The sequence below is a fragment of the Purpureocillium takamizusanense genome, chromosome 6 (assembly GCF_022605165.1).
Source record: "Purpureocillium takamizusanense chromosome 6, complete sequence".
Lineage (NCBI taxonomy): Eukaryota > Fungi > Ascomycota > Sordariomycetes > Hypocreales > Ophiocordycipitaceae > Purpureocillium > Purpureocillium takamizusanense.
The window spans coordinates 1,275,059-1,285,839 of NC_063073.1; the positions used below are offsets into that span (position 1 = coordinate 1,275,059).

At 58.8% G+C, this 10,781-nt stretch overlaps 4 protein-coding genes across 4 annotated transcripts; 2 read left to right on the top strand and 2 right to left on the bottom strand.

Annotated features, from left to right (window-relative positions):
- Positions 1–1,406: 1,406 nt before the first annotated feature.
- On the bottom strand, positions 1,407–2,513 carry RPL10 (60S ribosomal protein L10). The gene is made up of 3 exons (XM_047992605.1): positions 2,418–2,513; positions 1,867–2,251; positions 1,407–1,812 (listed from the first exon to the last, which is right to left on the bottom strand). The coding sequence occupies exons 1-3, from the start codon at positions 2,460–2,462 to the stop codon at positions 1,577–1,579; spliced, it is 666 nt and encodes a 221-aa protein (XP_047844287.1). The 5' UTR covers positions 2,463–2,513; the 3' UTR covers positions 1,407–1,576.
- A 296-nt stretch (positions 2,514–2,809) lies between these two features.
- Positions 2,810–3,378, top strand: RPL30 (60S ribosomal protein L30; the record flags this gene model as incomplete). Its single annotated transcript, XM_047988294.1, has 3 exons — positions 2,810–2,888; positions 2,954–3,108; positions 3,280–3,378. The coding sequence occupies 3 exons, from the start codon at positions 2,810–2,812 to the stop codon at positions 3,376–3,378; spliced, it is 333 nt and encodes a 110-aa protein (XP_047844288.1).
- A 1,262-nt stretch (positions 3,379–4,640) lies between these two features.
- JDV02_006861 (uncharacterized protein) lies at positions 4,641–8,138 on the top strand. Its single transcript, XM_047988295.1, has 2 exons — positions 4,641–5,776; positions 5,849–8,138. The coding sequence occupies exons 1-2, from the start codon at positions 5,170–5,172 to the stop codon at positions 7,093–7,095; spliced, it is 1,854 nt and encodes a 617-aa protein (XP_047844289.1). The 5' UTR covers positions 4,641–5,169; the 3' UTR covers positions 7,096–8,138.
- Positions 8,139–8,786: 648 nt separating this feature from the next.
- Positions 8,787–9,762, bottom strand: JDV02_006862 (uncharacterized protein). The gene has a single exon (XM_047988296.1). It carries the CDS (start codon positions 9,645–9,647, stop codon positions 9,345–9,347), a length of 303 nt encoding a protein of 100 aa, XP_047844290.1. The 5' UTR covers positions 9,648–9,762; the 3' UTR covers positions 8,787–9,344.
- Between the last annotated feature and the right edge of the window lie 1,019 nt (positions 9,763–10,781).

A 10,781-nucleotide genomic window follows, 5' to 3' on the forward strand; every position in this document is an offset into this window, starting at 1 on the left:
CTGGCACATCTGAAGTGGGACAGCTCATGCGTGCTCTCCAGTGCCCACTCAGAGGCACGATCAGCGGGCGGGGGCGGGTGCTCGTGTGCTACCGCCAGAACTCTGTCTGGACCAGTCCGTCGTCTGCTGGACTCTAGCCTGGCCTGGTCGGCTGGGCTGGGCTGGATGGGTGCATGGCATGGCAAGATGGCTGGCTGGCCTGCGGTCGGCGCTGCCGGACCCCTGGCTCCGCCAGATGTGTGTCTGACACAATCCGCTCGTCTCGCGTCGCCATCCGCCCGCGCTGCCGCACTGCTCAGCGTGTCTAGATCTCATTTGGCAGGCCCACGATGATGAACTCGCCCAGCGTCCAGATGCGGGAGGTCTAGCAGGCCGGATCGTCCTAGCGATGTGCGCGCGCGCATCGTTGTCCCCTCATTCATCTTCCCTCTATCTCTTGTCTTGAAATTCGGGCAGTGGTGCATGTATGATTTCATGGTCGACCCTGCAGACAGGCGCCATTTCATGCTCACTGCCCAGGTGGGCTGACACCCGTCGCCTGTCTCCCCTCTAATCTAGTCCACACCCACTCGCGGCCACATGGTCCCTCTGTGAACCTAGCGTTCCCTCGAGTGCCTTCGCCCACAAGAGTGGCTTGACCCAGCATCTCGTCGTTGGGGGCTTTTGTTACCTCGCTTGCCGGCTCTTATGCAGGTCGCTATGATGCCATCGAGACATGCAGCCTGTTCCTCCAGCGTGTTGCGTTACACGCCTCTAGCCTCCTGTGTCCCCTCCATGCAACTTAGCATGCAAGTAGGCTATCAACGCGCCAGGGCGGCAGTGACCGAACTACGTATTCGCCGTTAGTATGTACAGTCTCGGGCGTCGAAAAACCATGACGTATTCATAAGCACATCTCACTCAGCACTTGTCAACTTGCTCTGTTAGCACTGGGCAGAGAGCCGGACGCGCTCAGTGCTTCTTTTCTGGAATCACTTGTCGAAGATGGACAGTGTTACATATTGGCTAAGCCGGGCGATGAGGTATTTCTTAGCAAAGCTTGGACGGCGGTTCGTGCCTGTGACGCTGGTCACGATCTTGGACCGAACCGAGTCATGTGAGACAGACCCCGGACGTCCGATCCATGCTCGCACCGCCGCGCCACACCGCCGACAAAAAGTTGCGGAAGCAATGGCGAACTCAGTGCGCTAAGTACCTAGGAGTAGAATCGACCACTTTAGGCGTCGTGCTGATGAACAGCTCATTTTCTTCAGTGGACGGTCATCGAGCGAAAATAGGGCGCTCCAACCAATCTGCCGGATCTTGCGATTCCAGCCACGCCAGCCCCCGCCCAGTTGGCAACGTTCAGTGCACACATCAGGCGGCAAAATGGAGCCGCAACTTTTCATCACGACCTACTCCGATTCCAGACGGTGACAAAGCACGATGAGGGAGCAAACATTGCGTAAACAGTTCAGGCGCTGAATGCACCAATTCATCATTGATTTGCCGAGCGATCCCCTTGCAAGTCAAGAGGTCTGTATCTGACATGCCGATATGACGCCAACCAAAACCCTAATGCCAACCCACCAACCGCTTAAGCCTCAGACTGGAAAGCCTCGGGGAAGCGGCGCATGTTGTACTCGAGAGGGCCGTGGTTGCTGAGGAACTGAACGTAAGCACCGTCGACCTTGACACGGCCGGCAGCCTTGCGCTCGAGGTAGTCCTCGCGACGGAGGGGAGTGAAACCCCAGTTCTTGGAAATGATGATCTTTTGGCGGCCGGGGAACTTGTACTGCGATCGTCGGAGAGCCTCCAGAGCGAGGCCACGGTCTACCCACGGGGTTAGTATTTGCTGATCAAGGACAAGAAATGCGGGCAACATACTAGAGTCGCGAGTACGAACGCTCATGATGATCTGACCAATGTTGACACGGGCGACAGTGCCGTTGGGCTTGCCCCAGGCACCACGCATACCCGTCTGCAGTCTATCGGCACCAGCGCACGACAACATCTTGTTGATACGGACGACGTGGAAGGGGTGAGCGCGGACGCGCAGGTGGAAGCCCTCCTTGCCGGTGTGCTTGACGAGGTACTTGTTGGCGCAAATACGCGCAGCCTCGAGGGCTTCGGAGCTCAGCTGCTCATACTCGTTGGAGACGAGGTGGATGCAGAGAGGGAAGTCGTCGACGTTCGCACGCTTTCGGCCGAGATCGAAGATGCGGATCTTGGGGTCAGGTACACCGCGGTTGAACCGAGACTTGGGGAACGGCTATTTGAGAAGAGCATGTCAGTAAAGATGATCTTCATCATACATGGTGACGACATCGTCACCCGGGAAAATCATTCTCGGCTTGTTCGCCAAGCACATCAACGTTTTTGAGTCGAAGATGAAGCCTCGCGCAACGTGGGAAGTCGTCAAAGACTTGGATTCTCACCTTGTTCTTGCAGTAACGGTAGCAACGAGCAGGACGACGCGCCATCTTGTCGGATTGTGCTGATCTGTCCTAGAGTCGGTGATGTGTTGGGGGAGGATGCGGCCAGCGAAAAGAAGCGGACTGCCCGTTCTTCAGAATGCGCACCACTTTGATTTCAAAGCATTCTTGGTCAGCCCACAGTGGTGCATGTCGCTTAAACCGCGGGGCTTTAGGGCTCAGCCAATTCGAGCGATCTCATTTAATTGGCCATCAGAGCCAGCCCTGACCCGCAATTTTCTATCCACCCAAAATCAGAAAAACTTAACCACCAAGTTGCGACTAACTGGTCTTCGTCGTCCGCATCACCCAGCATCGTCAAATTTCGTCGTCGCCAGCCGCCCAATACCGACACAATGGCCCCTCAGAAGAAGAGCAAGAAGGATGCCAACAGCATCAACTCTAAGTTGGCGCTGGTCATGAAGTCCGGCAAGGGTGTGTTTGCGCCTCCATACCTCCGCAACCGCAATTGATATGGGTGCTAACGAAGACACGCACAGTCACTCTTGGCTACAAGTCCACGCTGAAGAGCCTTCGTTCCGGCAAGGCCAAGCTGATCATCATCGCTGGCAACACCCCTCCCCTCCGCAAGAGCGAGCTGGAGTACTACTCCATGCTGTCCAAGGCTCCCATCCACCACTTCGGCGGCAACAACGTAAGTTCACCCGAATTGTGATTCACAGTGCGATGCCGGCCTCGTCAAGCCTGGCTGCTTCTCGCGAGCAAGTCTCTGCTTAGCAGGAACCAAGCGTTCTTAGCGATCTGCCCAGAGAAAAAGTCGTTTCGACTTTGGAGGGTTCACCTTGGCTTACTCTTTACGCTGCAGATTGAGCTCGGCACCGCTTGCGGTAAGCTCTTCCGCTGCTCCACCATGGCCATCCTCGATGCTGGTGACTCCGACATCCTGAGCGACCAGCAGGCGTAAGTTCCCGCAAGGGAGCTCTGCATTTTTCGGCGTTCGGGGTAAAACGGGTTCACGGGCACTTGAGGGTATACCAGTCAATGTTATGCGATCACGAGCGACTTGATCAGAGGGATCTTTCGGCCTTGCACGGCCGCAAGTAGTCCCTCTCTGCATGTGCTGCAGCTTCTCTGTATTATGAGGAGCTGTTATCACTGGAGATGGTCACCTCGCTAAATTAAGAATAAATCTGATGACCTTTTTTACTCCCCGCCACCGATACTGCCCTTTATGTTTCGTCTCAATTGTGAATGTTGGCAGGGCAGCCGCCGAGACTATTTGCTCGTGGCTGTTGGTTGTTGTTGCCCTTATGTCATTGTTTTGAATGATGACGGTCCACATGTCTCGGGCTCCGTGCAACATTTGATGCGCGACTCTAGGCCTAGACGTGCGCAAGCAAAGACCCTCGTCATATCACGCCCTGGTAGTAAATCATGCCCTACGAAGTACTTTGTTCATTTCAATAATAGGTAGTGTAATAGAAGGGCGTGCTTCACTACTCGCAATTTCGACATTCCACAAAGCAGTCATGCCGCTCAATCTCGCCGAACAAGAGCAATGTCCAAGCGAAGCTGTTCGCCAACCTTGGTACGTCAAAACGTGGGCAAATTGACGGCGGGTATGTCACGCGGAAGGACCGATCGGATCATCTCTCTAGTAGTCGTTCCCCGCGACTGCTCGGTAATCGGACGCGCGGGCAGTCGAGATGACCGCCCTGGGGCTGCCAATTCGCTGAGGCAGTGTGATACGTTGGTGGCTTGCGGAGCCGAGGACCGAGTACAAAGTATGTGGGTTTGTCGCAGGGCTGATGCTTGAGCCGTGAAGCTGCTGTCACGCATGTCCAGAGTACTACACGCTGCCTGCAGATATATAACGCCGAGCCAGCGCGGTGCGCGGGCGTCCTTCAGCCCGGTATCGATCACAAGCACAACCAGCTCCCGAGGCACTCTGGGCGCCCGCAGAGAACGCCTTGGTGATCAGAAAGGTACTCATTGGTACCGTCTTGATGCTCAGGAGGGTGGCCTGTCAAGCAGGGAGATCCCGTGGCCGACTATCTCAGGAGCCTTGGGGGCCTGAGATTAAGCCCGGAGGACGCTAGCTCCATGTGGCCTGGCCACCCCCTGCGCGGCCCTCCATATCCTGGGCGGACTGGTCGCGGTGATTATAGGGGGTCTGCACCAAGTGTCCAGCGGCGCGAGGCGGCCAGCAGCCCTCAACCGTGGAGGGTGGTGGGTGGTCATCCATCCAGTGAACCGGAGGAACCTGTGACTAGGCGCTGACCATCCTCCATTCCGAAGCCCGTGGACCCTTTTCTCTCCATCAACAACAAAGCAATAACCCATATCTTCAGCAGCCACGCACCTCGTCAGTTGCTGCATAATTGCTCCGTCGTCTTCTGGGCTTTTCACCCTCTTCTCCCGCGTTGCCCCCCGGGTCCAAACGCACTGACGCTGTTCACGAGTCAGGTGGAGCCCAGGCACCCCCAAATCGGTGGGCAGGCGAGAAGGGACAGGCATTGTGGCATCTTGAACGACAGCCACCGCTTGCGATCCTCGACACATGCACCACCTCCCCCGGTACTTACTGTACACGACTGTACGATTGCAACACTCAGCTGTACACTGACTGCACTGCTACCCGCATACTTATTGGGGCGCAACATCAAGTAGCGCCGCGTCCTGCTTCCTTGCGGTTCTTCCGTAGCCCCCAACAACGCACGCCCCGGCGCAACTCCTCCAAACAAAACCGAGCGATATGTCGACATCGGCTTCCAAGAAGCCGCCATCTGGCGGTGTAGGGCGCGTGTCAACGGCCGATAACGGCGCCTCCTCGCCGGGCACATCACCAGCGCGCAATGCGCAACGGTCATCAACGCCAACGGCCCACGCTCGAACCCGATCCGTCCGAGGCGGCGCGCCAGTGTCGGCCCGCGCTGCCGCTGCACGTCGAGACAGCAGCGCCTTGGGGAGCGCCGAATCCGATGCGCGAGCCGAGAGCGCCTCGGCCGTCGAGGATCTTCAGCAGCGCCTGGAAAAGGAAGAAAAGTCCTCCGAGCAGTACAAGAAGCAGGTCGACGTGCTGCAGTCCAAGCTGGATGATGTGGTGAAGGAGTCGGCGAGACTGGAAGAGAAGGTCCACGAGTACGAGGAGCAGCTCGAGGCCCTTAGGAATGAAAAGCGAGATGCGACTCGTCAGATCCGGGAGATGGAGAATATTTACGAGGCGGAGCGAAGCGCGATCCTCAAGGAAAAGGAGGAGCTGGCGAACAGGGAAGAGGAGATGCAGACCGTCATTCAGCGGCTCAAGGACAATCTCGCCCAGAGAAACAACACCGATGACGATGGGAGGCCGTCCAGACAAAGTATGTCCTCGCCCCGCTGGCTGATCCCGGCGCCCGTTTGCCCGGAAGTTGTCACTGACTCTCCTCCTGCAGCTGCTAGCTCGTCTCCGTCGCTCGACGGCGGCAGCTTCGCCCCTCCATCATCCCTCCACCGCAGCGACTCCCGAAACAGCTCAAAACTCATCTTGCAAAAGGACAAACTCATCGAGTCTCTGCGGCTGGAACTCGCAGAGGCGCAGATCAAGCTCGTTGAATCCGAGAACCAAGGCGGCGGGAGGCTTCAGGAGGTTGAACGTCTGCTCATGGAGGCGCGTATGGCCAACGCCAGGCTCATGGAAGACAACGAGAGTTATCAGTTGCTTCTCCAGGAGAGGACCCTCAAGGGCGACTTCGGCCAGAGCGACTTCAGCTATATGGGCGCCAGTGCCAACCAGGATGCACTGAACGCTCTGGAGGGCAAGACAGGCGGCTCGAGCCTCGCCGACGAACTTTCTGACGCTGCAGCCGCCGAGGGTGAGGGCGACCGCCGCCTCGAGGCCGAGCTCAAGGCCATGAGGGAGCAGAACAAGGCCCTCACGCTATATATTAACAAGATTATCGAGCGCCTTCTTCAGCACCAGGAGTTCGAACACATCCTGGACCAGTCGGGCGACGTCAAGGCCGCAGTACCCGACACGAACAAGGACCTTCCTGCGCCGCCTGGTGAGAAACCCGTTCCGAGCGGGCCATCTCTGCTGCAACGGGCCAAGTCGATGGCTGTGGGACAGGCAAAGCCCAAACAGCGGCCCGTTTCCATCATGCCCGCCTCCAACGCGGCGAGCTCGGCGCACACTGATCCGGAGACGGCCCCGAGAATCCCCATCGGCAATCTTGGGCGATCTGCCAGCACGAGGCGGTCCAGGCCGCAGAGTGATCAGTTCACTGGCGCCGCAAGCCTCGTCGGCCAGATGTACAAGGGCCCCGAGGGACCGGCGTCGCCCACGCTCGGCAACCCCCGGCACTCGCACTCATTCTTTGCGGGCCGCGCTTCCAGCGGAAGTCAAGCTCCTTCCGCCTCGGGTAACTTCCCAGGCATGAGGAGCGAGACATCCAGCCTGAGCGGCGACTCCAACGACAACGTGTCAACGCCGCCTTCCCAGTCTCCGCCCAGATCGCACAGCGACAAGGGGACGACATTTTCGGGTGCGAAACCTCGGCCGCTGCGCCTGGTGCAGGAGAACCAGGACATGGTTAAGGACAACAAGCGATCGAGCTGGTACTCGGGATGGAGCTGGGGCGCCAAGAAGGAGGACTCGGCGTCGGCGCAGGCGCCGCCCGCGGGCAGCACGATCCCGGAGTGATGATGCCTTTTTCCCCATTCTTTTCCTGGTTCCCGTACGGGTGCAGTACGGGCTGGGTCACGTTGATATGAGATATCTCGGACACATGAGAGGGCGTCTGGGGCGTGTAGACTCATCTTTATTCTTCATCGGGAAGACAAAAACATTTACAAACGTCTTCTGTGCCGTGACTAGGATACGCGGGGCGCTTGGATAAACCACATGGGAGTGAGCGGAAAAGGGACGGGGGAAAGAAGAGAAGGAACGGCACACCATGTTTGGCTTTGTCAGGGCGTGAGAGCCAACAAACCAACAAGAGTCTTGGTCTGACCACCGTTGACGTGTACTATTTAAGGTCACCGCGGAGTACAAAGTATATGCATTGCTGATTCAAACAGGCAGCGGGACGATTACATGCATGCATGTGTGCTCAAACAGCACCGTCCAAGCTGTTCCAACGTAATTCTCCATCCGCAGGTATCGGGGAGGCATTCCCTAGCCATGGGCGGCCAGGACCTTCCTTGGATGAGGCACTTTGGCTCCAAGCCGGGCAATGGAAGGCGAGACGAATTGACCGTGAGACCAGGCGCTGCTTCGGGAGCAGATGCCAGAAGGAGCAGCGGCAGCATATCTCTCAATATCACCAATCAAGAGGTGGGTTCGGTCCTATGGGATCCGTTTCTGCGAGTCGGGGCGATCACGACAACGGCAGTGGCCCACGAAGGGAATGGGGAAGTTTGTACAGCCGCTCAGTCGGGACGGGTCGGTCGGTTGGTCAGCCGCTCGGCCTCTCTTCCATTCCTACTACATCCGCCGGTCGGGCGGCTGCGTGCGCCGGGCGTGGAGACATGCACCGGGGGGGGAAGGCGACTCATGAGATGCCACGACGTGGAGGTTGTGCGTGTGCGGTGCGGGAACAGCTCCGTTTTGCTGGAACATGACAGAGGTAAAGAGAGGCCAGGAGTAGATCAGACGTATGCCTCTACGGTTCACGAAAGGCGGAGGAGCACCCCCTCGATTTGTGTCTCTCTTTGAGATGCGGAGGTGGATAACCTTACTCAGGCCTACGTGCAGGCGGACGACAGGCTCAGTGCTGTTGGGTCGTGCGCAGGATGGTAGGGAGGGAGGGGGGCTGTGTGTTCGATAGTCGCAGAGAATAACGTCGTGTTGATGCCCGACGAGCAGCAAGTCTTGCACTGTTCCCCCCGTTTCTGGACCTAGCAACCGCGCCGCAGGTCTTACACGTCTTACGCTTGCCGAGGGGGGAGGGAGGGTTCGGATTTGGATGGCGTGGCATGGCGCGGAAGGACATGGACGCCGGCTGGCTCTATTACGACTTTGCCACCTGCGTCGCGAGCCGGGAGAACCCCGTTGTGCTCTGGCTGTGCCGTTAGTAGGTTGCCAGGCAGGCAAGGTAAGGGGACGGACCGGACGACAGATGCATGCCCATTGAGTGAGCCCGGACCGGCCGACGGAGCAGGGCAGGCAAGACGCACAGGCTCGGAATGCACTTTCGGGGTATCCAGTGCCGAGGAAGGGCGAGTCGTTGTCTCCGGAAGCCTGCGACAGACAGAGAGAGGACCTACACGATTTGATGCGCGCGAGTCTTACCCCGAGGCGTTGTTTGACGGGTATCACGGTATGACAGCAGCAACCTTGGAAGTGCTGGTTGGTTTCTTCACGAGTGGCAGGCAAGGGCGGGTCGCAGTGGCTGCTGGACAGGTGCAGATACTTTATTAGTAGTAGCTTTATGGGCGACCGCGGTGGGAGAAACCAACCGCCCCATGCCCACCAGCATCACCGACCAAGCAAGGCCAGGCAGGCCCAAAGAAAGGGGGCCTGATAGCGGATAGTCCTGCTACCTACCTATGGACACCGCCTTTGGAGACGAGGCGGGCGACAACTCGCAAAGGATTGGCGAGGGCACGCCGCCCTTCCCCGCCCGGAAAGCCGGCTGTTGATGGAGACATGCGCAGGAACCCGGGGCCATGACACAGGGCCCCCCGGCGCGTGACCTGCACCGTATGAGTAGCTCTGGCCTCGTTGGGGCCAAAGAGTGGCGGGCCGCGGGAGCATGCGAGGGGACGACAGAGAGAGAGAGGGGGGGAGAGAGAGAGGTGCCAGGCCCTACACCGTCAAGCAGAGTGCATCGGGTCCAAAGCGCGGGGATACCTCATCCATCCCCCTTCATGAGGGGAATAGCATATGCAGGCAACGTGAGAGACAGGGAGGTGAGTGGTCGTCCCTCCATCGGCAGTGAAGTTGTTGTGCTATGTATGTGTCATGGGGCGCACGGCATCGCGCAGGCACCGGCCGAGATGGTCCTCTCCCTGTCCAGAGGACATAGTCCATGCGTGCGTAGCAGCAGTATGGACGGCAGTTATGAACCTTGCGATGGGCTGGACCGCGAGCCGTGCAGTCAAGAGAACGCGCGTTCGAGGACGGCCCGCCGCCTGCAGCGCAAAGTCGTGTGGATGGCGGCAGGGATGGCTGGGGACGCTCTGCTCTCGCGGGTGCCTGCTGCTGGTGTCGTTGTTGGTTGCTGTAGGTTGTTCGCGTTGGCGTGTGGGCATGGGGCGCCTCGCGAAGGTCGCGAAGGAGAAGGGGGGGGGGGGGGGGGTTTGGTGGAAGGCGTGTCACGCTGTGAGAGGCTGCCAGAGAAGGGGCACGATGTAGCTCTGCCCTGGGTCTGTGCAGCCGGTGCCCGCGGCCCTGACGCTGACTTTATTAGTACAGACTGCTGCACCTGTTAGTACTGCCCGTACAGTTATTAGTACTGCTGCCAGGTGACAGTCGTCGTCAGAACCGTTCCGTTCCTTGATGAGCGTCGACCTACCCACTCAGGCGACCCGCGATCCATGCATCAACCAAAAATGCCCGCCCATTTGCAGGCGCCAATGACACAGGGCGTTGGCATGCTGCAGTGGGCTGGGCTGACATGCCGCTGACCGACAGTTGAGAGGCGGGCAGTTCCGAGGTTCGCCAGCCTGGAACTACTAGGTACCTTATTAGCTGCTGCGGCTGGGTAATACGTAGCATGTACGGATGCCTTTTGCCAGGATGCTCATGTCCAGCAAATGCCTTGTTAGCATAGTACGCATGGAGACAGACGCTTCAACGACCGACCGGCCCTTCACGTCTCGGCTCTTGGCGCTCCTCAGATGCTACCTGCACTGGATGCATGCAGCGGCGCGCGACCACATTCAGACCGATCTGGACCTCCTCATCGTCGGTGCATCGCGATGACACAGCATCATCATCGCGCGACTTGACCCCGGAGCATATGCTGCGGCGCTCCAGGCCCCCAAACAGGTTTCGAAGGACATTTGCGAACCAAGCGTAACCAGCGGGACCACAGCATCCGCCAAACCCGCCAGATTGGGTCCTGGCCGAGCCGCTGTCGTCGTGTGCCAGCGGCGTGTGGGGTGCGTCGTCCGCCCGATGGCCGCGTGCATGACCAGGCACCACCCTCCTCGTCGCGATTGACAGGACGGGTGCAGGAGCCCCAAGTCCCCAGCACGCGGGCATGCACGCGCCTGCAATCATCGATCGCAGAAAGCAGAGCGCGGTAGTCCTGGCCAGCGACCGTCCCGTGACGTGCGGCACAAGTGTCGTCTACACATACATACTGTACTTGGTAGGTGCAAAGCCCATGTTTGCTCGCGTCGGCTCGCACCACGTATCTTTGGCCGGCCGGCCAGCTGAGA

What these genes read in the sequence shown, in the direction of transcription:
- JDV02_006862 (XM_047988296.1), bottom strand. Translation starts at nt 9,647, where the DNA reads ATGCCCACACGCCAACGCGAACAACCTACAGCAACCAACAACGACACC.
- RPL10 (XM_047992605.1), bottom strand. Translation starts at nt 2,462, where the DNA reads ATGGCGCGTCGTCCTGCTCGTTGCTACCGTTACTGCAAGAACAAG. An exon ending in ACCGTTACTGCAAGAACAAG is followed by an intron (nt 2,252 to 2,417) that starts GTGAGAATCCAA and finishes CTTCTCAAATAG; the next exon opens with CCGTTCCCCAAGTCTCGGTT. An exon ending in CGTTCGTACTCGCGACTCTA is followed by an intron (nt 1,813 to 1,866) that starts GTATGTTGCCCG and finishes CCCCGTGGGTAG; the next exon opens with ACCGTGGCCTCGCTCTGGAG.
- JDV02_006861 (XM_047988295.1), top strand. Translation starts at nt 5,170, where the DNA reads ATGTCGACATCGGCTTCCAAGAAGCCGCCATCTGGCGGTGTAGGGCGC. An exon ending in TGGGAGGCCGTCCAGACAAA is followed by an intron (nt 5,777 to 5,848) that starts GTATGTCCTCGC and finishes CTCCTCCTGCAG; the next exon opens with CTGCTAGCTCGTCTCCGTCG.